The sequence below is a fragment of the Capra hircus genome, chromosome 2, assembly GCF_001704415.2.
Source record: "Capra hircus breed San Clemente chromosome 2, ASM170441v1, whole genome shotgun sequence".
Lineage (NCBI taxonomy): Eukaryota > Metazoa > Chordata > Mammalia > Artiodactyla > Bovidae > Capra > Capra hircus.
The window spans coordinates 18,676,657-18,701,708 of record NC_030809.1 but is presented as its reverse complement, the minus strand read 5'-3'; the positions used below and the strand labels follow the sequence as shown (position 1 = coordinate 18,701,708).

The window sequence follows — 25,052 nt, the reverse complement described above, 5'->3', positions numbered from 1 at the left end:
AATTCCATCCTAATCCCCCAATTAAAGTGTTTTTATAACAATAATAGCATCTACATGAAGGTAATCCAATTATGAACATAATAACATTTATTATTATACTTTTGCTATGCAAAATTGGTATCAGAACCATTGTGTTCAGGCCTGTGATAAGCCTTGGTCTTATCTGATCCCAAGTTTACATTAAAAAGTTACCTTGGAATGGAGTCAACTCTGGGTTCTTCTTTGCAAGTAGGTATTAGCTTAATCGTTTAAGTTTTGCCCTCCAAAGACAAAGAATTCTGGAATGGTAGTCAGGCCATGTAATGACAGGGTTGAAATCAAGCAGGTCCCATGTAATGTCACATTTTATTTCACAAATCTGGTACCGTTTTCAAAAGACTCAACCTCAGTCTATTATGTATGTTTAGTTAAATGGATAAAAACATTAAGAAAACAGTTGTCAAATGAAGTTAGAGAAATGAAAGTATGGCCCATTATTGGGGATTTTTATGAAAGACTTGAAATTACGTGTAATGCCTCACTAGTTCTACTTTCAGAATACATCAGCACCTTCTTGTAGCAGCCTCTGAGTCAAGTTACTGAAAAGCAGGAACTTGAGAACATTTTTGAATGAAAATCATTAAGTTTCCTAGGCAAAAAGAAAACTATTCAGATTCTGCTTCAATGCCTAAATTTGGGTGCAAAAGCAAAACCCAAGCTAATCTTACGAGGACATGTCATGAGAAACAGTTCCCCAAATCTCTCTGTGAATGCCACCTTTGCTCAAGTGTACAAGACCATGTCTTAGATTTATTTTTAATAAATATAGTTTATTTGCAAATGTCCAAATGAAGATGGTTTAGATTTTTTCATCCTCTTAGTGATCTCAATACCCATCAATTGTTTTTCTAAGTTTCGTTATGTAATAAACATAGTTCTCTGGCGACTATTATCAGCTAGAACCTCTTCAAAAAAAAAAAAAAAAAGCAATGAAAGTTCTTAAGTTGAACAAGGCATCCCATAAAATTACTCCAAAAGCCCAACCTTGGCATCTAACAGGAAAGCTTCTTAAAGATCAATAAGAATATGACAATTAGGGGACTCTTTCCCTTCACTGCAGTGTAGTCTAAGGTATATTGAAGAGATGAGAAGATATCACATTTTTAGGAATGCCTAAGAAATACTAGGCTATGGAGAATAGTCATCATGTTCCATCTGACTGGGAAAAAAAATAATAAAAGCAGTTTAAGATCATTGGCAGGGTCTGATAATCTTGTCAAATTTTGCATCAATGGACCATGAAACAAAACAAGTAATCTCAGATTCAGAGCATAATATATGCTCTTTCCTGCTAAAATCAGAGACAGTCTAGGATGGTGTGATATACATGATTCAATTGAAAAGTAAAAAAGGAGTGAGGGGAAGAGGAGAGCCAAAATGGAGAAAAGCAGATAGAGAGGATAAAGAAAAAAGTATTTTCTGAAATATAAACTTGGGGGAAAAAGTTAAATTGATATACTTCATACTATCAGAAAATTAAAACAACCTCCCCCATCACTCTCTCTCTCCTGACACAGAAATAAACAAAGTCAAATGTATGACAAGAATTCTGTAATCTATTAAATGCAGGTGCCTCGAAATACATTATCTGTCCTTCTCCCTGGGATAGTGTTTGCTCTATTTCAATCATACAGCTCACATTGAACATTCTTCCTCTATCTATAAGCAGCCACAAACTTGTTCTGGAATTAGGTAAGGAATGATGTTTGCCTTTAGTAAAAAGCCCATTTGCTCACCTTTGAAGGACATGGGCATGCGTCTCTATGGTTCATTCCAGGGTTTTGTGCTGGAACTTCCAAACAAAAGCCTCATAAAAAGATTTTTGCTTCTGTCTATCCCTCTCTCCAGCCTGCTAACAGAAACTTACTGAGTTCCTCTTAGGTGATCAGCCCTGTGATAAAGCAGGGGATAAGATGTGAATAAAATAGAAAAAAAAATCCCCATCTTAAAGACATTTCCACTCCAGAGGCTTATAAAGCTATTACCTAATTATACAAATAAATGTATAATTGTAAACTCCAATGAATGGCATGAAGGGAAATTCTAGGATGCTATAGAATCCTGTAATAGAAGGATCTGATTCAAAGTTTTACCATACCCTAAGAAAAACAAAGGGCTTCCCTAGTAGCTCAGTTGGTGAAGAATCTGTCTGCAGTGTAGGAGACCCGGGTTCGATGCCTGGGTCAGGAAGATCCCTTTTGTTTGGAAGTTCCAGCACAAAACCCTGGAATGAACCATAGAGACGCATGCCCATGTCCTTCAAAGGTGAGCAAATGGGCTTTTTACTAAAGGCAAACATCATTCCTTACCTAATTCCAGAACAAGTTTGTGGCTGCTTATAGATAGAGGAAGAATGTTCAGTGTGAGATCCCTGCAGAAGGAAATGGCAACCCACTCCAGTAATCTTGCCTGGAGAATTCCATGGACAGAGGTGCCTGGCTGGCTACAGTCCATGGGGCCCCAAGAGTCGGACACGACTTAGCAACTAAAGAGAGAGAGAGAAGAAAAACAAAACAAAGAGTTCATCTTTGTTCTTTAGGGTAGAGAGAGTATTTTGTCCTTTGACCACAGCCTATAAAACACTGATGCAAAAAATATCATATTATGTTATTTGTGCTCAACTAAAAACTTCTTGGGCCTTTGTTTGTTTTTAAAACTTTTTCTGTTGCTATAAAAAATACTTCAAAAATGAATAGCAAAGATGTTTATTTCTAGCGGGTTCGTATGCTAATTTAAAATAAGCTGGAGGGTTTTAAAAGGAATGAAAATAAAATATCCAGAACACAGCAACTGCTCTGGATCAGAAGTCAGTGGGTCTTAGTCCCCGTTAAACATGCCCGAGCTGGGCTGCTTTTGCCAAAGTATATAGTGTCTCTGAACCTCAGTTTCTTCATCTCTATATTGAATGCCATACCCACCAACAGGATCCTTCTGTGGGACTTATGAGTTGACGTTCAGAAAAATGCTTTGTGACCACTGGTATAGAAAGTTAGTACAAAAATGGAGGGAACAAAGGGTTAAAAAATAACACAAGTCTGAATCTCCCCTCTGAGGGGAATTGGTATTGGCTGTCCCAGAAGACTTCATTAGTTATTGGAAAGATGTCGTCCTGTATTTATCTCTAAATTGCTTACTACTCGCTAAACACATGCTCACGCCAATGTTATCAGAGCTTATTACATAGCATGTCACACTTGGTACCCTGAGAAAAATACCAGCAAATGCTTTCTGCAATAAATAACCATATGTGCCCTTGCAACCCAAATTTTACTGAGAGAGGAAAATGGCATTGTTTGGAAATATATGCTGGGGTTGGATTCTTTTTTTTTTTTCCTCCCCCTCTTCAAAGCATATTCGAGGACGATAAAGTGAACCTAAAAATGAGACAAGTTCAGCTTGAAAGAAAATGCCATTTTCCTTGGAGGATTGAGGTAGTAATTCTTCCTTGAGTTCTTCTCAAGGCACCCATATTTTAACTTTCAAAGCCTTTATATTTGTGACTGATCCCATGAAGGGCATTGCTCAAGACACACAGGCTCCAGGGCCATCTGCCTTATTTGATTAATGGGGCTGTTCTGAGAAATCATGGCCTGGAGGAGACATTTTTAACCAGTTCTGTCAGAAGGAATCACTTCGTGTTTACCTTCCACGATTTCAGTGTAGGTTCTTCCGAGAGGTACGTGAGATTTTATAAATAGCCATCATTTGCAAAATGTTCCAGAAGATTCTCCTCTGAAATAAGACTACCCCACTAAGTAACTCTTTCCATTGTTGACATGTTACCATCTCAATGAAGGGGCAGTCATTATCTACAGGTGTAGTATTCAAAAATACAGCAAGATGCTTTTAAACACCATCAAGGAATACGTCATTGATGATCACATTTTAACATGTTTAGAGAGAATTCCCTATTTATTCAATTTAATTTTTCATAGTTATCTTTAAATTGGAGTATAATTACTTTACAATGTTGTGTTAATTTCTGCTAAACAACAATGTGAATCAGCTATTTGTGTGCATATATCCTTTCCTCTTGAGCCTGGTGGGATGAATTGAGAGAGCATCATTAACATATACACACTACCATGTGTAAAGCTGGGGCTTCCCTGGTGGCTCAGATGGTAAAGAATCTGCCTGCAATGCAGGAGAGCTGGGTTCGGTCCCTGGGTTGGGAAGGTCCCCCGGAGAAGGGAAGGCCTACCCATTTCAGTATTCCTGCCTGGAGAATTCCATGAACAGAGGAGTCTGGCAGGCTACAGTCCACGGGGTCACAAACAGAAAGGCATGACTAACGCTTTTCATGTGCAGACAGACATCTATTCAATCTGATCTGTTTTGTCCCTCAGGTGTTCTTTACTTAAAAAAGGAACGCCATACACACTATGAAACTCCTCAGGCTTTTTAATGCAAACATATTTTTTATTAAAGAATGAATGCATTTATGCTAAAGAGTAGTTTACATTTGTCGTGAAGCAGCAAGCAGATCTCCAGAAGGTGTGCTGCCCTCAATACAACTCCATGCTTATTCTACATGCCTTAAGACGGGCCCCACGCGCGGGGGCACACGTACACACACACAAATGCATACACGGACACACACATACACAGACCAAAACACCGACACCACTTCTCTCTGGATTCTATAAACTCTCATTTAAGGCTTCTGTAAGGTGTCCCAGGGCCCCTGACATGGTTACCAGGATTCAAAACAGACTCTCAGAAAGGAGCAGCAGCTCCTGGAAAACTGTTCATCTGCTCTCGGCCTTAAATGTGTAGATTTTCACCAGTACTTTCAATGCCACTCAATGTTGATTCTTTGCGTTTATGATATTTAAAGATCCATCAAACCAAGAAAACTCAGGCTGTCTTAGTGAGAAGTTCTCATTAGAAATACCCCAAAACTGGCAACTCTGACCCTACGAGATCAATCCAATTGGAAGAGAAGGTCAGATTTCCCTTGCGAATGGACATAGGTTCTCTGGATAAGTCTGGTTTATAGAATCCGTTCCCTACTCGAGTGCCATGTTGAGTGATGGGTCAACGCTTCCTTAGTGATACCAGCTCAGATATGAAGCTTGCCATGAGAGAGTCATCAGATAGGACCATCAACTAAATAAGTCATCATAAATTGCAGTTGAAGAAAGGACAGCCCTCATGGGCTTTGTATACTCGCTGATTACTCATTCCCTTTTTCTGAACTTTCTGTGTGGTGGTTTGAAGCTCCCACATTGTTTGACTGATTCTTTCACTTCCTTGGTTATTATTGTCTTCCCTTTTGGTGTCCTGCCATGTAGGTTGAGACTGCAATCCTGGAGGGATGGTGTAGTGGATTGGAAGGGCAGAGAGAGTGGATGGGGCAGTGGAGGAAAGGGGCTATTAGTAGTGGCAAGAATTCTAAGAAAATAGATGAAGTGAATACAATAAGAAGAAGGTGCTACTGGATACACTATGTAATAAAAGCATTGCCTTTAACTGTGAATTAACTGCCAACTATCAGGTTGTTAGTTATAAAGCTCAATAAAGCTGTGCTGATTTGCTTATTGAGGAGAGAATCTGAAACCAGCCAGGGGAGAGGAGCTCTGTGTTGTTCCTTTAGCCCAGAGGCCTCCTCGTCAGCATCAGCACTCACCATCTCCCCCCACAACCAGGGACTCTATAGGTGCATCTAACATTTTTGTTGGGTTTCATAAGGCAAGTGGGAATGGTGCATTGGATAACAACTGCAGTGTATTTGCCCGACAGTGGCAAAAATCAGCATGGAGAACTACAATGGAGGCATTGGAAAATGAGCCAAAAAAAGAAAAAGAAAAGTCTAGAACTTCCCTCCCTATCCACACTCCCACCCTCCTCATAGTCACAGCAGCAGCAGATTTCAATGTAACGTAATTACTTTAATAATACATTTCTTTAGATTTAGAATTGCTCGTCTGAATTTAAAAAGCTTGGTCGGCCAATAATTTGGCAGTCTTTTCATCCCAAATTTGAATCATCGCTTATCCGTCTGTCATCTTGAATTCCTTGACCAATGCTGCCTTTGCTGAAGCTCTCTGAGTTCACTCAGCCATCGTCAGATTCTAATTCCTGGGACGCCTCTTCCGAGGAGCTGTTCCTGTGGATCCGGCCATCGCTCTTCATACTGTGGAAAGTCTTCTTGAAGGCCTCCATCATGGCGTGGGCCAGCTTCTTGGCCTCCAGCTTGCTCTCGCACTCAACAGCATGGCAGTCCATCTGGTAGGACAGGTCATCATTAATCTCCCTGTAAACCCAGGCGAAGATGTTGGGGCTCACGTTGTGGTCGGCGGTGCAGTAGGCGATGCGGGCCACCTGGAAGGTATCCATGTGCACCGTGGCCTCGCCTTTGTGGTCGAGGTGATGGAGCCACACTTGGAACGGTCGGATTTCCAGCAGGGCATTGGCTGGAAAGACGTCTTCTCGGGCTAGTGTGTGCTTCTTCCAGAGCTCGATGACTGGCTTTTCTGTGCAGCCTGACAAAAACCGCATGCCTGTGGTGGGCACCTTGCCAAGATAGGTCACCTGCAGACGGGAGAGAAGGAAAAAAAGAGGGAGGTCAACAGTAGGCTCTTGATTTAGCTGTTCACTCATGTTCCCAAAGAATCAGTTTCACTCTAGAACAATGGAGAGATACCTTTATTGCCCCTTAAAAGAAGAACTATTGGGAATTCTCTGGTGATCCAGTGGTTAAAAATCTGTCGTCCAATGCAGGGAATGTGGGTTCGATCCCTGACTGAGGAACTAAGATCCCACATGCAACAGGACAACTAAGCCATGTGCCACAATTACAGAGCCTGTGCACCTCAACTAAGACACGATGCAGCTAATAAATACATAAATAAATGTTTTAAAAAATAATAACTGTTGTCACAATTTATATTTTTTTCTCCCTAACAAGTTGACCCCCTGACAAAGGTACTGAAATTTTTAAAACAGGGCTAGATTTTAAAAATTTAATTTCTAGAGGACTACTCTCCCTCCCTCAATCTCCTTTTAAATTCAGAATGAATGATTATGATCTTTTACATGATTTGGCATTTCTTTGAAATTATAAATCCACTTGAAGTTGATTTTTGACCAAACACACAAAGACTTGAATGATAAGAAAGAGTCAAAGGAATGTTGCCTCTGAAAAACAAAATATGTATTAAACTTATCTCCTAGACAGATTCTCTTTGTAAACCTCTCAATGTTTGATTTCACTTAAGCTACTTATTTCTTAGAAAATGCCAAGGACACAAAAACTGTTCTACTTAACTGATGGTCTAAAACATGACTGTTTTCTCGCCAAGGTAATGTTTAAAAATGGAGCAATAACCAGTTGTATTTCAACCCAAACAATTGTTTGTATCAGAGTATAATTGCTTTATAATGTTGTGTTGCAAAATGTATTCTTCTGTATTGCAAAATGAATCAGCTACACGTATGTGTGTGTGTGTGCATGTGTATATATATATATACATCCTCTCCCTCCCCTACACCCTCCTCCCATCTCCCCATTCCACCTCTTTAGGTCATTACAGAGCAAAGCTTTCCACTAACCATTCTACCCATGGTAGTGTATACACGTAAATACTACGCTCCCAATTTGTCCCACCTGATAAAAATGAAAGACCTACAGATAGGTTAAGATTAAAACCCAGGTTTATCAAATAGCTAAATGAGCAGTACTAAAACAAAGAAAAGTAATTCCACATGATTCAAATAGCATCCTTTAAAAAATTGATTTATAATATACCAAGAAAAGATGTTCACTCTCTCACTTTATTTTTCACTCATCAAGATAAACAGGCCCTCTATCACCTGGCACATGCATTATAACCTGGCCTGCTGCAGTCCATGGGCTCACAAATAGGTAGATAAAACTTAGAGACCGAACAACAAGAAGGATGTAATTTGGCTCAAAATAAGAGGCTCAGATATAAACACTCTTCCAAACATTTTTTGGAAGAGACCAGAAAGAGGTCCAGAGAAATGGTGAGAACTGAGCAAGGACATTTGGCCACAATGATTCTAAATCAATGTTTCTGTTAAGTGGATGATAAAGGCCACATACAAAAAGTTCAGGACACGGATGTTGAGTCCTGTTGCATGTTTTTGTGCTTCGCTTCTCTCTTAGACAAGAGTTCACCATGTTGTCCCTTTTAAAAGATGACTTCTTAGAAAAGAAGCACAAATGCAGCCCATTCTAGAAGTATTTCTTGGGAACCTATTATGCACAACAGCAAGGTGCCAGGTGGGTATGGGGGAAGGGGAAGATGGAGAGGTCCAAAATTAGTAGGCAGAAAGTAGCTGAATATTTGTTCAGAGCAGCGTCTTTGAGGCCACTGATGTTGAAAATAAATCCTAGCTCCTTAGTTCAGTGAGTGGGTAGTACTGGAGAAACTGCTAGCCCTTTGCACATGCACAGATACAGCTATGATGTGAGGCAGATGGTGGAAAGGGCAGGCAAGTGGTGCCACAAAGTTTCTGTTGTTGTTAAGTCATGTCCCACTCTCTGCAACCCCATGGACTGCAGCACAACAGGCTCCTCTGTCCTCCACTATCTCCCAGCTTTGTTCAAATTCATGTCCATTGAGTCGGTGATGCTCCCTAACCATCTTATCCTCTGCTGCCCCCATCTCCTTTTGCCATCAGTCTTTTCAGCATCAGGATCTTTTGCAGTGAGTCAGATCTTCCCATCAGGTAGCCAAATTATTGGAGTTTCAGCATCAGTCCTTCCGATGAACATTCAGGAGTGAGATATTCCTTTAGGATTGACTGGTTTGATCTTCCTGATGTCCAAGGAACTCTCAACAGTCTTCCCCAGCACCACAGTTCAAAAGCACCAATTCTTCTGGCTCAGCCTTCTTTATGCTCCAACTCTCACATTCATAAATGACTACTGGAAAAGCCAGAGTTTTGACTATATGGACCAAGGCAAGGTGATGCATCCACTTTTTAATATGCTGTCTAAGCTTGCCATAGCTTCCCTTCCAAGGAGCAAGTGTCTTTTAGTTTCATGGCTGCAGCTACAGTCCACAGTGACTTTGGAACCCAAGAAAATAAAATCTGTCACTGCTTCCACTTTTTCCCCATCCATTTGCCATGAAGTGATGGGACTTCATGATCCACGAAGTCCATGATCTTAGTTTTTTGAATGTTGAGTTACAAGCCAGCCTTTTCACTTTCCTCTTTCATGCTCATTAAGAGGCTCTTTAGCTCCTCTTCACTTTCTGCCATTAGAGTGGTATTATCTGCATATCTGAAGTTATTGCTATTTCTCCCAGCAATCTTGATTCCAACTTGTGATCCATCTAGCCCAGCATTTCACATGATGTATGCTGAGCATTTAACAGAGCCAGTGATGGCACCCACCATGCTTAAGGAACACCTCTGAGAAGGATTCAATGGATTTCAAGGCATCAGGGCTTCAAAGCTCAGACAGGAGCCCAGCAACTAGATGGTGAAGGGTAGAAAGGAGCAGGAAGGTAAGTGCTGCAGTGGGGAAAGTCCTCACTTTCTCGGGCACATGGGGCACTTTGGCCTGACCACACATTTGGCCTAAGACAGCCCTGAAGAAGAAACAGACGGTCTATGACTGCTGGATAAAAACAAGCGGAACTTTGAAAAGTGGTCTTGCATACAGTCTGAGGAGTAGGGCCTTCTTTGCTCTGGATGGAATGCCACTGAGGGTCTACAGTCCAGTGGGTACCTGGATATGATGGAGGCTGTGAACTTGGAAGACTTTACGGATGCCAGGAAGAAAGACAGGTCAGGGGGCTGCCCAGCAGAAGACTGCTCAGGCAGGAAGTGCTGCAACAGCACAACCAGGAAGCAAGGGTGGCCTGACTTAGGAGTGGAGGCGGTGGAAAGGACAGGGGAGACAGATGGGAACGATATTCAAAGATCAAACTGAAAGCCCTTGGCAATACACCGAAGCGGGGAAATGACTCAGAAAGATGCTGCAAGTGCCTGCACTCTCCACGGAGATGACTGCAGAATAGCTCTTTGTCCCTCTGGATTCGAGTCATGTTATAAAGATGGCTTTGTGAGGAAATGCACAACATAAGGTTCTTGACTTACTGAACATGTTTTCTGTGTATGGTATTTACGATACCTTTATTATTTTTAACAACTTTATTATTTTACTTGAGGTGAAATTCACATTACATAATGTTAACCATTTATGTATGATTCAGTGGCATGTAGCCGTCAAACTGTTGCACAAGCATCAGCTCTGTCTAGTTCCAGAGTATTTTCATCACCACCAAAGGAGATCCAGTATCCATTAAGCAGTCACTCTTCATTTTCCCCTTGATCCAGACCCTGGAAACCACGAATATGATCTCCGTTGCTAGAGATTTACTATTCTGGAGAGTTCACACAATTGGAATCACAAAATATGTGACCTTCTGTGTCTGGCTTCTTTCACGTAGCATTATGTCTTCAAGGTTCATCTAAGATATACCATGTATCAATACCCCTTTCTTTTCTATGACATCTTTCCTTTTGAAGTAGAATAGCAAATGGAGGAAACTAGTATGAGAGCTTGAAGTGAAAAGCATTCTTTCTTACTGTCCCCTGAGACTTGAAATAGCTATGTTTATATCTGTTATATTTGATAGAAACATTCTTCAGATGGAGACAATCTCCTTTGATGTGCTTTTATCTCTCTCTCGTCCTCTCTCTCAAACACACACAATTTTTAAAAAATTATACGGTGGTTTCTATCATGATATAAAGAATACATTTTTAAAACTTTGTTACAATAAGTTGTTTACGATTCCTTCCAATGAAAAGCAGTAATAGTAAAATTAGTAATAATAATATTTTGACAACTAAAGAAAAATGTATTCCTCATAAATATTTATTATTTAAAAACTAAAGGTTTTAAGGAAAATAACATTTTATTTTTGGAAGTTTGCTTGAGAGAAGCATAGAGCTGAGATGATTAGCTCAAAGAGTTTAATAAGACAACAATGAATGCTATGTAATAATATGTGGACATTTCTTAGAAAAACAATTTTAAAACACTGAGGTTCAACGTACACACAGATATAATCTCTTGGTACTAAACTTACCAGGAAAGTAATCTTAGCGGCCTGTTTTTACTATCACCTAAACAACTCACTAAGCATAAAGTCCCACATCATTGTTTACACAGGTCTGCAGCCAAATCAAGTCACACACTGAACAGTAACAAGAAATATTTCCATCACATTTTAGGCAAAAAGCACTCTCTGTCCATCAGATCCATCAATAGCCCTGTAGGTAAGAATGGAATTTTATTATCACTAACCTGGATTTTTAAAATTGGAATATAATTGCTTTACATTGTGTTCATATCTGCCATGAAACAAAGTGGATCAGCTATATGTATACACATATCCCCTCCATCTTGGACTCCTTTCCACCCCACCCCACCCCAACTGTCTCACCCCACTAGGCCATCACAGAGCACTGAGCTGAGCTCCCTGTGCTATACAGCAACTTTCCACTAGCTATCTGTTTCACACATGGAAGGGTGCATAGGTCAATTTTAATCTCCCAGCCTGTGTTTAAAGACAAGAACTGTACATCAGGTGGTGGTTCCGGGTACAAAGAGTATACTACAAAGTGTTGGGAATTCAGCAACATTGTGATGATCTAGGAAAGCTGCACAGAAAAGACAGCCTAAAAAGACACTCGTTCAATTCTTAGCCCACTTTATTATTATATGAGAATCATTTCCACGCAGCTTCACTTTTCAGCCATTTATTCATCTTTCCCCTTTTGGAGCTGTCAGAGAAATTTTCACATTGTATGAACACCCTAGAAACCATGCGTCTTCCCAAAGAAAGAACCACATTCTATTGCCTGGTGTTTTTGTAAATGACACTCCCTTCCACGCCTGGGCATTTCTTAAAACTTTATTCTTGTTTTATAACTGCAGAAAATAAGGTTCAAAAACCCTAACTTCTCAGGTAAAATGAAACACAAAAAATAAGGAAATATATATTTATATGCATCACGTAAATATACATTATCTACCTTTACAAATATTTATTATATATGACCTGTTTATAGTCTATGGGATTTCCCAGGCGAGAATTCTGGGGTAGGTTGCCATTTTCTTCACCAGGAAATCTTCCCAACCCAGGATCGAACTCAGTCTCCTGCACTGGGAGGTGGATTCTTTACTAAGCGACCAGGGAAGCCCATGTATATATTATCTGGTTTCTAAAACTCAAACGCATATAATCTATTTACAATGAAACCAAAGATTCAAGAGGGAGGGGACATATGTACACCTATAGCTGATTCATGTTGATGTTTGACAGAAAACAACAAAATTCTATAAAGCAATTATCCTTCCATTAAAAAATGAATCAATTAAAAAAAATTTCAATCTAAAGAGTTTCAGACTTTTGGCATCTTTCCAAAAGTTTCCTGTGAACAGAGAGGCATAAACATGTTCTAATATCACTAATCCTGAATATTCCATTAGCTTCATCTTGCAAAGTATCACTAAGCCTGCAGATGGAGACGGGCTAAGAGCGGATTATGTGATGACGCCTCTCAACTGCGATATTGACAAGGGCCAACGTTCACACCAACTGTTTGCTGGGGCACTGCAACTTACGTCTGCTTTTAACGGGGATTTGCCACGGAGGCCAGAGGCTGCAGTGAACAGACAAGCCCTTCCTCCAAGCGCAGAATTAGCAAGCATGCATCTAAAACACCAGAGAAAGGCTGCTTCCCCAGTGATGGCAGCTCCAGGCCTGCTGCTTGGCAATACGAGGGTTTCTGCAAGGCTCTTAGCTGTATCCTCTCTTTGATAAAAACGCACTGCATGTGTGTATGCTAGGTCACTTCAGTGTGTCTGACTCTGTGCAACTCTACGGACTGTAGCCTGCCAGGCTCCTTTGTCCATAGGATTCTCCAGGCAAGAATACTGGAATGGGATGCCATGCCCTTCTCCAGGGGATCTTCCCAACCAGGGATTGAACGCCTGTCTCTCACATTTCCTCCACTGGCAGGCAGGTTCTTTATCACTAGTGCCACCTGGGAAGTCCCCCCAAAAAATACACTGCTGCTGCTGCTGCTGCGTCATGTCTGACTCTGTGCGACCCCATAGATGGCAGCCCACCAGGCTCCCCCATCCCTGGGATTCTCTAGGCAAGAACACTGGAGTGGGTTGCCATTCCCTTCTCCAATGTGTGAAAGTGAAGTCGCTCAGTCGTGTCCAACTCTTAGTGACCCCATGGACTGCAGCCTACCAGGCTTCTCCGCCCATGCAATTTTCCACTAACCCTGCCCAAACCTTCCTAAACAGTCCCAGTAATGAACTCCTCTCTGCTTCCTGTAAGGTGTGGCCAACACAAAGCATAAATAAGGGAGTATAACTTATGTCACTGGGTAAACCTTGGGAAGTCAATGAAACTCTACTTTGTTACCTTTGGGGAACTGATAGCTTGGTCTGAAATCCTATGAGATTATATCAATTAAAAGAATATGTTAATAATTTGCGTGTGTACTTAGTCACTCATTTGTATCCAGCTCTTTGTGACCCATGGACTGTAGCCTGCCAGGCTCCTTCAGGCAAGAATACTGGAGTGGGTTGCCATTTCCTCCTCCAGGGGATCTTCCCAACCCAGGGATCAAACCCAGGTCTCCTGCCTTGCAGGCAAATTCTTTACCACCTGAGCTTCCCTCGCAGCTCAGAAGGTTAATAATTTGGTACATTGCTTACTCCTTAGAAGAAAAGTTATGACCAATCTAGATAGTATATTCAAAAGCAGAGACATTACTTTGCCGACTAAGGTCCGTCTAGTCAAGGCTATGGTTTATCCTGTGGTCATGTATGGATGTGAGAGTTGGACTGTGAAGAAGGCTGAGCGCCGAAGAATTGATGCTTTTGAACTGTGGTGTTGGAGAAGACTCTTGAGAGTCCCTTGGACTGCAAGGAGATCCAACCAGTCCATTCTGAAGGAGATCAGCCCTGGGATTTCTTTGGAAGGAATGATGCTAAAGCTGAAGCTCCAGTATTTTGGCCACCTGATGCAAAGAGTTGACTCACTGGAAAAGACTCTGATGCTGGGAGGGACTGGGGGCAGGAGGAGGAGGGGACGACAGAGGATGAGATGGCTGGATGGCATCACTGACTCGATGGACATGAGTCTGAGTGAACTCTGGGAGATGTGATGGACAGGGAGGCCTGGCGTGCTGCGATTCATGGGGTCACAAAGAGTCAGACACGACTGAGCGACTGAACTGAACTAGAGCAGGGATCCTCACCCTCTGGGATCTAAAGCCTGAAGGTCTGAGGTGGAGCTGATGTCACAATAATAGAAATCAAGTGCACAATCAATGTAATGTGCTCGAATCATCCCTCCCCCATCCATGGAAAAACTGTCCTGCATGATATTGGTCCTTGGTGCCAAAAATGGTTGGAGATTGCTGCCTTAAGGAAATATAGGAAAAGAATTATCTGAATAAATTTCCCTAGAAATGGAATAAAAGGAATTCTCTAAGTAGAGTTTCCTTGAAAATGGAATGCAAAAATGATAAAATGATGCATCAAGACAGTCTCCCCTCAGAACGACCCCTTTAAATCAGCCCGGCCATCATCCTAACTGGCCCGAGTTCCAGCATTCTGTCCCTGAGCACTTTCCCCTAATATACCAATTATTTACTACCTGCTCGCAGATTTCCTAATTCTCCCATTAAATTCCCCAGTGTCTGGCATTCACCCATACTGGTGACTATAAGTCAGTGGAAAAAGAAAAATTCAGGCTTTAAAGTGATTTTCTCTTTAATATTTTATATTTAGTTTAACAGAACTGTGCCTTATGGCTCTGGTTTTCAAGGGAAATAAATAAAAATATTTTAAAAAATTAATTCTCTCAAAATACCAAAGATTTAGTGATGCTCTGCAGGCAGCCGCACCCTCTGTGCTTATGGGACCACAAAGAACATGTGTCTCAATAAATAGAAACCCTGAAATATGGGAGTTTAGCCAGGTATCCTCTTATGTCAACACTCCAGCAGGGATTTACTCTAAATATACATAGGGATCCCTTCTTGCCCCAGTCTTCCTCGTGTGGGAGACTTGTTTCACACCCCTCTCCAGGCACGTCCTCCTTGTGAGTGAGAACACAGGACTCAATGTGCAAGGCTGCCTCAAGGCTTCTACCACTGACACAGCTAAGCACCGATGGAGGGTCTGTGAATGAGCACCCTGTCATCTTGGCCGTCTATGAAAGAGGTGAATGTTTTCTCCATGAATAAGTCCCTTCTGAGCCTCATTCTCAGGAGCTGCAACCTTCCAGAGTCGCAAAGCAGATGAGAAACACAGAGTCATGAAATTGTTCCCTAAACATCCAGAATGGTAGACAGATATTTTTCAAGATAACTTCCCAAGGTGCTGTGACAAAGGGACTTGGAAGAAGACGAGAAGATTCTTCAGGAAGAGTCACAACCCATTAGAAATAAATGCTGGAATCTTTCCCATGGCTGCAGAAACAGGCTTTGGGCAAGAAACTTATTAAGAATGAATCATTCAGAGAGAAATAAACAAACAGAGAAAAAAAAATGAAGTTTTCCCCTCTGTGTCATTCAATGGCATAAACCAATGCCCAGACACAGACGTCTGTAATGTGTGTGAATGGGCTTTGCCCAGTCCCAGTTGAAGTATTTGAGGATATTCGTGGCATGTGAAAATGCGGAGAGGCCATAGAGCCAAGGGGCCCGCCAGAGTGTCTGCATCATTAAGAGTGTCAGATCAGGAGAGACCAGTGTCCTCAGAATCTCTCCTTCCCACCCATGAGTTTTCCAACACCCCAGCCAGCTCTCCATTCATGAATCACTGTTCCCACCTCTGTGGCAAAACAACCCTGGTTTCCCGATGTGTATCCTACTGGCAGAGCCGGCACCATTCCATTCCTTCCTCTTGGTGGCCTGTCCGTGTTTCATTCTGGCCTGAAACACCCTTGGTGAGGACCCAGGATCATCTCCACTTAGGCTGTACAGCCAGACGGAAAGGGTGATAACAGAGGTCCCTGAAGGAGGGTAGGAGATGGATGATGACCTAAGAAACCAAACACCTGGTTTTCTGCAGGCTTCAACCTTCCAGGCTGGATAAGCCCAACTACCTGACTTCAGAGGCTCAACTTTGGTTCACTTTACTATGTGGCTTCTCTGAGAAGACACGTCAAGAACAAAGATTCTCCAGAGGCCTTTCTTGGAATATAAAAGATCTTTTTGTCCTTCGTTGTCTGTAGGAGACTTCCTTTCCCCTGCTGACATAAAACAACATGATACGAACACAGGATGGAGAAGACGTAACTGGGAATTCTAATAGCCTTTGGGTTATAAGGCAGAAGATGAGACAAAGAGCCGCTCATACTCCTGGGCCAAATTCCAGAGCCAAGCTCTTCTGTTCTCACATTAATTCCCTTTTGCAGGTTTCAGAGGAAAGGTAAAGGACAAAATCCTGAGATTTATGATGCAGGCTTGAATCTACTCCTTCCTGGCTGGTCACAGAGGAGCAAGAATCCACTAGGCACTCTGAAGAGTGGGGATGGATCCAATAAACCAATGACCTAACAATCCATAATGCAAAGACCAAAGTGATGCTAATTATAACCTTGAACTTGCATAACATGCTTTAAACCACGAAGACAATATCAAAGGATTAATACTGCTCACAGTGAAACCTATGAAGTTATTGTGAGAAAAATGAAAGTGATAAGCTTTGTCTTGAAAAGTAAATTTGTTTATCCTGTATATTCATTTGATAACTATTCACTGAGCACCTACTAGCAACCAGGTTTATCAGTGAATAAAACTGATAAAAGCCCTCTGCCTTCTTGGGGCTGACACTCCAGCTAAACTGAAGATGCTTATGACTGAGTTTATAGAACTCAAAGTTCTGTAGACAAGGCTGGTAGCAGGGAGGAGAACATGGATGGGCTTCTAAGAGTGCTTCTGATGAACTGGAAAACTTCTCTTGGGTTTACAAAAGCTTTTTCACTTCATACAGCATAACTTGGACCAAAAAAGTTCCCATTTAGCTCCTATTCCTTGGCCCAAGCTGTGCCGCATGCAGGGTTATTAGTCTTTACAGTCACTGTGGTTTGGCTTCCTGAGATGCTACTGTGGTAGAGAATCAGGCAGGCTATGGCTTCAGAAGAGTGCCAAGGGAGAGGGGAATCAGATGGGAACTAGGAAATCAAGGACATAGGAGATACAAGGCCTACCCTGCCTCCTGAACAAGACAGACTGGCAGCTAGAATGCTCTGGATATGTTACATTGAATGGACAGGCAGGGTACCTGGCCTCACTTGACACCTGTGTTTCATTCTCAGGATGACACCTGAAACATTCTCAGGATGTTTCAGGCACATCAAACTGATTTGTCTTCATTGAAATCTTATAGTAAAATTTAAGTTGCTTTATTCTACTTTTTTTATTCTGGTATTCTTTGCCCTCTTCCTTTACTTGAGAGATCCAAACAAGTTTTCCTAAACTACTCACAATTATTCCAATAAATTTCTAGTACACAGAATACACAGAAGAACTATACGAAAAAAGACCCAGATAAGCACGATGGTGTGGTCACTCACCTAGAGCCAGACATCCTGGAGTGCAAAGCCAAGCGGGCCTTAGGAAGCATCATTGCAAACAAAGCTAGTGGAGGTGATGGAATTCCAGTTGAGCTATTTCAAATCCTAAAAGATGAAAGTGCTGCACACAATATGCCAGCAAATTTGGAAAACTCAGCAGTGGCCACAGAACTGGAAAAGGTCAGTTTTCATTCCAATTCCAAAGAAAGGCAATGCCAAAGAATATTCAAACTACCACACAATTGTACTCATCTCACATGCTAGCAAAGTAATACTCAAAATTCTCCAAGCCAGGCTTCAGCAATACATGAACCGTGAACTTCCAGATGTTCAAGCTGGTTTAGGAGAAAAGGCAGAGGAACCAGAGATCAAATTGCCAATATATACTGGATCATCAAAAAAAAAGCAAGAGAGTTTCAGAAAAACATCTACTTCTGCTTTATTGACTAAGCCAAAGCCTTTGACTGTGTGGATCACAACAAACTATGGGAAATTCTTAAAGAGATGAGAATGCCAGACCACCTGACCTGCCTCCTGGGAAATCTGTATGCAGGTCAAGAAGCAACAGTTAGAAATGGGCATAGAACAACAAACTAGTTCCAAATGGGGAAAGGAGTACCTCAAGGCTGTATAATGTCACCCTGCTTACATATCTTACATGCGGAGTACATTATGTGAAATGCTAGACTGGATGAAGCACAAGCTGGAATCAAGATTACTGGGAGAAATATAAATAACCTCAGATACACAGATGACACCACTCTTATGGCAGAAAGGTAAGAGAAACTAAAGCGCCTCTTGATGAAAATTACAGAGGAGAGTGAAAGAGCTGGTTTAAAATCAACATTCAAAAAATGAAGATCATGGCATCCAGTCCTATCACTTCATGGAAAATAAATGGGGAAACAATGAAAACAGTGACAGACTTTATTTTCTTGGGCTCCAAAATCACTGCAGATGGTGACTGCAGCCATGACATTAAAAGATGTTTGCTCCTTGGAAGAAATGCTATGACAAACCTAGACAGCGTATTAAAAAGCAGAGACGTAACTTTGCCAACAAAGGTCCATCTAGTCAAGGCTACGGTTTCTCCAGCAGTCATGCATGGATGTGAGAGCTGGACTATAAAGAAAGCTGAGTGCTGAAGAATTGCTGCTTTTGAACTGTGGTATTGGAGAAGACTCTTGAGAGTCCCTTGTACTGCAAGGAGATCCAACCAATCCATCCTAAAGGAAATCAGTCCTGAATATTCATTGGAAGGACTGATGCTGAAGCTGAAACTCCAGTACTTTGGCCACCTGATGCAAAGAACTGACTCATTGGAATAGACCCTGATGCTGGGAAAGATTGAAGGCAGGAGGGAAAGAGGACGATAGAGGATGACATGGTTGGATGGCAGGACCGAATCAGTGATGAGTTTGAGCAAGTTCCAGGAGTTGGTGATGGACGGGAAGCCTGGCATGCTTCTCCATCCTCAGCCCTTCAGTCTCCTGAGTCATCCCTAAGAGGCCCAGATGATTGTGGTTAAAAACTAGGGTTTAATTCTCCAAAGAAAGTCTTGGGTACCATTCTGGCACCTATTTTTTGGCAGCTCTTCCTTACCCTTATCAGGATAAAAGTAGACCTGGCTATCCTATGGCTAGACAAGGCTGAGGACAAATCGTGGCCATTCCCCATAATATCATCCTGCAACGTCTTTTGCCTTATATCTCTTTAGTCAGACTTGATCAGCTGACTAAGAGGGTGAGCAAGGCTGCCTAGGGGAAGCCTGCCTCTGACTTTAGCAGAGGGGCTAGTGATGACCCAGAAAGGCTTACAGACCTTACTCTTAATATTTTTTCCAGTAGTAGCAACAATCTTGGCAGTAGAAGGTAGATTTTATGAAATGCATACCTTCTGGGGCACATGTATACATATGCCTCTGTTTAGTGCTATTTATTTATTTCAGTAGCTTTCCTAATGTCACACATACTGAGAATACTTTTTTGTTGTTAAGCAGTTCTTCCCAAGTATTTGCATGAGTTATGCTGATAGAATCTATAAAAATATTAATAAAACTTTTACTGGGAGATACAGTTTCTTTTTATTATGTAAATTTCTGTCATGGGGGAAAAACAAATTTACTAAGACCCAATATCAAGAAATAATTATGTGTTTTTTTTGGAATCTAACAAAGAGATGAACACTGCTTCAGCTGTTAAATACAGCATGTGTCGTACAATTAGAAACTTACGTGACAGATTTATTTCTGTTATTCATATTACAACTTAGTTCCACTGATGCAGAGTGCTTTGAGATGCTGGGTCCCATCTTGCATTTATCAAGCAGTCCCAATGTGCAATTTGTCCTGTCAATTGGCTCTTGGATGTGTGAAGCTTGGAAATATTGTCATTGTCACTGTCAAAGACAGAAGCAATTTATCTGGAAGGCACTGAAGTGTGCTTCGGAAGACAAAGTCACTTAATAAAAATGACACCACATTAAAACATACATTCCCTCATCTGGCCCCTTCTGGTAAGCTGGAGCAAGGATGGTTAAACCACTGTTCTACTCAGTGGCACAAGAACAATTTATTTTGTGACAAGTCTGATAGCTCCCCTTCTGCATTCTAATCAGTGGAATATGCCAGAAAGAAAGAAATTCAGTAGAGCTCTCTAGGGTCTGAAATGTTCACAATGAGAAAATTCTCTAAATGGCAAATCAATATCAAGCACACTGCTTGAGGGTTATCCTGACAAATGGATCCAAGGGACAAACACTGGGGCCAGGTAAAAAAAAAGTCACCAATTTTTGTCCTTGTAGCACTGTATCAATTCATTTTCCTTAGCACACAATTGGTTGGGAATAGACCAGAAAAGGTACCAAAGATCTAGAAATAATAGTGTTGAGGCAACATTTGGCCAAATAAAAGAAACATACCAATCTACTGGCTATACGTCTAGAGCTCTTACTAGAAGGCCAGTGGAGGCTGGAAACAAGAAAGTCACTCTGAGGTTAACTAAACATGGAACTATCAAGTATTCCAGAAAAAATGAAGACTTATGTTCATATATATTCACACACACACTCCTATTTCTCATCAATGACCACTGAGACTCTGTGAGCAGTGACATCCAAGTAGCAAAGCGCACACGCCTGAAACCCAAATCCTTTTTCTAAATATCATTTTCTACTGAAAGGAACCAGCCGTCCTCAAAGGAAAAAAATAGTTGATTCCATGACAGGCACATGAAAGGAATGAGAGGATCTTAAATATCATAGTGTGCCAGAAAGTAGGAAAGTGCTCAAAGAATCACAGAAATATGTCCAAAAAACAGCTCAGTTCAGTCCAGTTGCTCAGTTGTGTCCAACTTTTTGCGACCCCATGGACTGCAGCTTCGTCAGGCTTCCCTGTCCATAACCAGCTCCCGGAGTTTACTCAAACTCCTGTCCAGCAAGTCAGTGATGCCATCCAACCATCTCATCCTCTATCATCCCCTTCTCCTCCCACCTTCAATCTTTCCCAGCATCAGGGTCTTTTCTAATGAGTCAGTGCTTTGCATCATGTGGCCAAAGTATCGGAGTTTCAGTTTCAGCTTCAGTCCTTCCAATGAACACTCAGGACTGATTTCCTTTAGGATGGACTGGCTGGATCTCCTTGCAATCCAAGGGACTCTGAACAGTCTTCTCCAACACCACAGTTCAAAAGCATCAATTCTTTGGTGCTCAGCTTTCTTCATAGAAAACAAAACAGGGCACCAGCTTTTAAAGGGGTTCCTTTTCATTCCAATCCCAAAGAAGGGCAATACCAAAAAATGTTCAAACTACATTACATGTATGTATATATATATGTATATATACTTATATATATATATATAAAGATATAAGGATATATAAGAATGGTTGCATAAGATAAATACCCAGTTTCTGAAAACTACACCCCAAAGTATGGGGGCATCACCTCTTATTACAAAACTGGGTTGGGAGGTATTGCATGAATGATCAAGCAAATAAGCATTTGAGAGAGATACACTTCTCTTGTGGGAAGCAAAAACGAAAAATGGTTGTCTGGAGAGGCCTTACAAGCAGCTGAGAAAAGAAGAGAAGCTAAGGCGAAGGAGAAAAGGAAAGATATGTCCATTTGATAGTAGAGTTCCAAAGAATAGCAAGGAGACATAAAAAAGACCCTCAGTGATCAGTGCAAAGAAATAGAGGAAAACAACAGAATGGGAAAGACTAGAGATCTCTTCAAGAAAATTAGAGACACTAAGGGAACATTTCATGCAAAGATGGGCTCGATAAAGGACAGAAATAGTATGGACCTAAGAGAAGAAGAAGATATTAAGAAGAGGTGACAATAATACACAGAACTATACCAAAAATATCTTCATGACCCAGATAACCACGATGGTGTGATCGCTCACCTAGAGAAAGACATCCTGGACTGCACTGCAAAGTCAAGTGGGCTTTAGGAAGCATTATTATGAGCAAAGCTAGTGGAGGCAATGGAACTCCAGTTGAGCTATTTCAAATCCTAAAAGATGATGTGAAAGTGCTGCACTCAATATGCCAGCAAACTTGGAAAACTCAGCAGTGGCCACAGGACTATAAAAGGTCAGTTTTCATTCCAATCCCAAAGAAAGGCAACACCAAAGAATGTTCAAACTACTGCACAATTGCACTCATCTCACTTGCTAGCAAAGTATTGCTAAAAATTCTCCAAGCAAGGCTTCAACTGTAATCAATTCTAGTGAATCACTAGTCAATCCTAAAGGAAATCAGTCCTGAATGTTCATTACAAGGACTGATGCTGAAGCTGAAGCTCCAATACTTTGGCCATCTGATGCAAAGAACTGTCTCATTGGAAAAGACCCTGATGCTGGGAAAGATTGAAGGTGGGAAGAGAAGGGGATGATAGAGGATAAGTTGGTTGGATGGCATCACCGACTCGATGGATATGAGTTTGAGTAAGCTCCAGGAGTTAGTGATGGACAGGGCAGCCTGGCGTGCTGCAGTCCATGGGGTCACAAAGAGTCGGACACGAGTGAGTGACTGAACTGAACTGAACTAAGAGAGATACATATAGAAATAAGTTACAATAACTTCATTTTTTGTCCTAAAGTTATTTCACACTAAAAATTTTAGGAACATATGTGAGTACATTTCCCCCTGGCTCGATGCTAATTTAAAAGGAAAACAGAAAGATCTTTATGAGTGAGCATTTGTAGTTAATTAAGCCATGTTCATATCCTGAAGAATAAACTTGTATTAATATGTATCCACTCAAGAACCTATTTGTGATCAAGATCCACTCCCTCATGCTGACTGGATTTGTCTTAGTGTTGCTGCTTAGTTGCTAAGTCAGCTCCAACTCTTAGCAGCCCCATGGACTGTGACCCGCCAGGCTCCTCTGTCCATGAGATTCCAGGCAAGAATACTGGAGTGGGTTGCCACTTCCTTCTCCAGGGGATCTTCTGACCCAGGGATTGAACCCAGGTCTCATGCTTGGCAGGCGGATTCTTTACCACTGAGTCACCTGGGAAGCCCATATATCTTAGTGATATGTGACAAATTCCACTCTAATCCTCCTGGTGCACCTAAATTCAGGTATTTAAGTGGGCATAGGTAAAGTCGCTCAGTCATGTCCGACTCTTTGCGACCCCGTGGACTGTAACCTACTAGGCTTCTCCGTCCATGGGATTCTCCAGGCAAGAATACTGGAGTGGGCATATAACAAGTTAAATTATCTTCCATAAACAAGCAATACCTTTAGTAATCAAATCTGTGATGACTCAAGAGCTTTAAACACCATATTTACCTTCTGTTTCCAAATAGAAACCAATGCATGACGGAAAGTTATCTTTCCATCACTATCACCATCACAGTTGTATAGTCTTAGTTAAAACTTATCTTGGAGACATACCTTTTCTGCTCTCTAACCCTTTGAAAATATTGTGATTTGTCTCCATATCAAAATTATCACACTGCAAAAAAAAAAAACCTATAGAATTTTGGTACTAGCTTTATAAAAAAGGATAATGATATCAGATATTTAGAAATACAGAAACAAGTACTTATAAAGGTTTATGTATTGTAGCTTTGAGGGGTTTCTGGTTAGGGTCACCTCTGATGAGTATATTCTTGAGAGGGGGAAAAAGAAGAAGGAAGTTTCTCTTCAAATGTTCAACAAATCAACAGAAAATGCAGCCTGACAACTCGAGGCACTGTGAATAGCATCAGGACATCTGTGTGGACAGCAAAGTGAGGACAAAGAGAACGTCCTGTGCACAATTTCTGAAACCTTTTGCAAGGGCCTTATCTGACTCTCTAGACCCTGGAGAACACACACACATGAAGCAAATATTACAGAAACCGTGGTTCACAGATTCAGGCCAGGAAAGCAGACCTTTTGAAAAAGAACTTATAGTCACTGCTTGAGTATATCCGTATAGAGGTGAATGTCTTCCCTGTAAATTCACTGGATCTTACATACGGGTCTTCTCTTATTGACTTTTTTGGTTGAACTTGCTCTATTCTTTTTTTTTATTATTTTAAAATTTTACATTTATTTGCTTTTGTTGTTTATTGAGGTATAATTTACACAGTCCACTCATTTTTTGGTGCAGAGGTCTATGAATTTTGAAAAATGTAATAGTGTGCAACCATCAGGAGTATTTGTTACATTCTTAAAGTTCTTTTTTTTTTTTCTTTTTTAATCCACAGGTGTACATGTGTTCCCAGTCCCAAACCCCTCTCCCACCTCCCCCCCAACACCATTCCTCTGGGTCATCCCAGTGCACCAGCCCCAAGCATCCTGCACCCTGCATCGAACCTAGTGAACTTGCTCTGTTCTTCCAGTGGCTTCTATGTGTGCCCATGTTCTCACGTTCTCTCCATCACCAGTGCCACAGGGAGGTTGAAATGCTTAATGTGATGAGACCAAGAGAGACCTAAAGGCTAGTCCATGCACGTGCAAGAGTACAAAGCCCTGTCACTAACAGAGCTGGTGTTGGTTCAGCTCATCCCTCCTCGTTCTAGCAGGAAGATGATGTGACTGTTCGTTTCCTACTCAAATGGGTCCTGGAGTGTCCAGATACTGGCTCAAACATTATTCTGGACATATTTGTGAGGGCCTTTCTGAAGGAGAGTAACATGTGAATCCTTAGAGTAAAGCTGATAGCCCTCGCCTATGTAAGTGCCCCCCACACTGAGGGACTGAACAGAAGAAAAGGTGGAGCAAAAGAGAGTCCCTTGGACTGCAAGGAGATCAAACCAGTCACTGCTAAAGGAAATCATACTGAATATTCATTGGAAGGTCTGTTGCTGAAGCTGCAATGCTTTGACCATCTGATGTGAAGAGCTGACTCACTGAAAAAGACCTTGATGCTGGGAAAGACAAAAGGAGAATTGGGCGGCAGAGAATGAGATGCTTAG

At 41.4% G+C, this 25,052-nt stretch overlaps 1 protein-coding gene across 1 annotated transcript in view; it reads right to left on the bottom strand.

Moving 5' to 3' along the window:
* Positions 5,870 to 25,052, bottom strand: part of PID1 (phosphotyrosine interaction domain containing 1) — a 271,854-nt gene continuing 252,671 nt past the window's right edge. The window contains 1 exon segment of the mRNA NM_001314346.1: positions 5,870 to 6,573. Coding sequence (NP_001301275.1) covers positions 6,097 to 6,573 — 477 coding nt within the window. The 3' untranslated portion in view covers positions 5,870 to 6,096.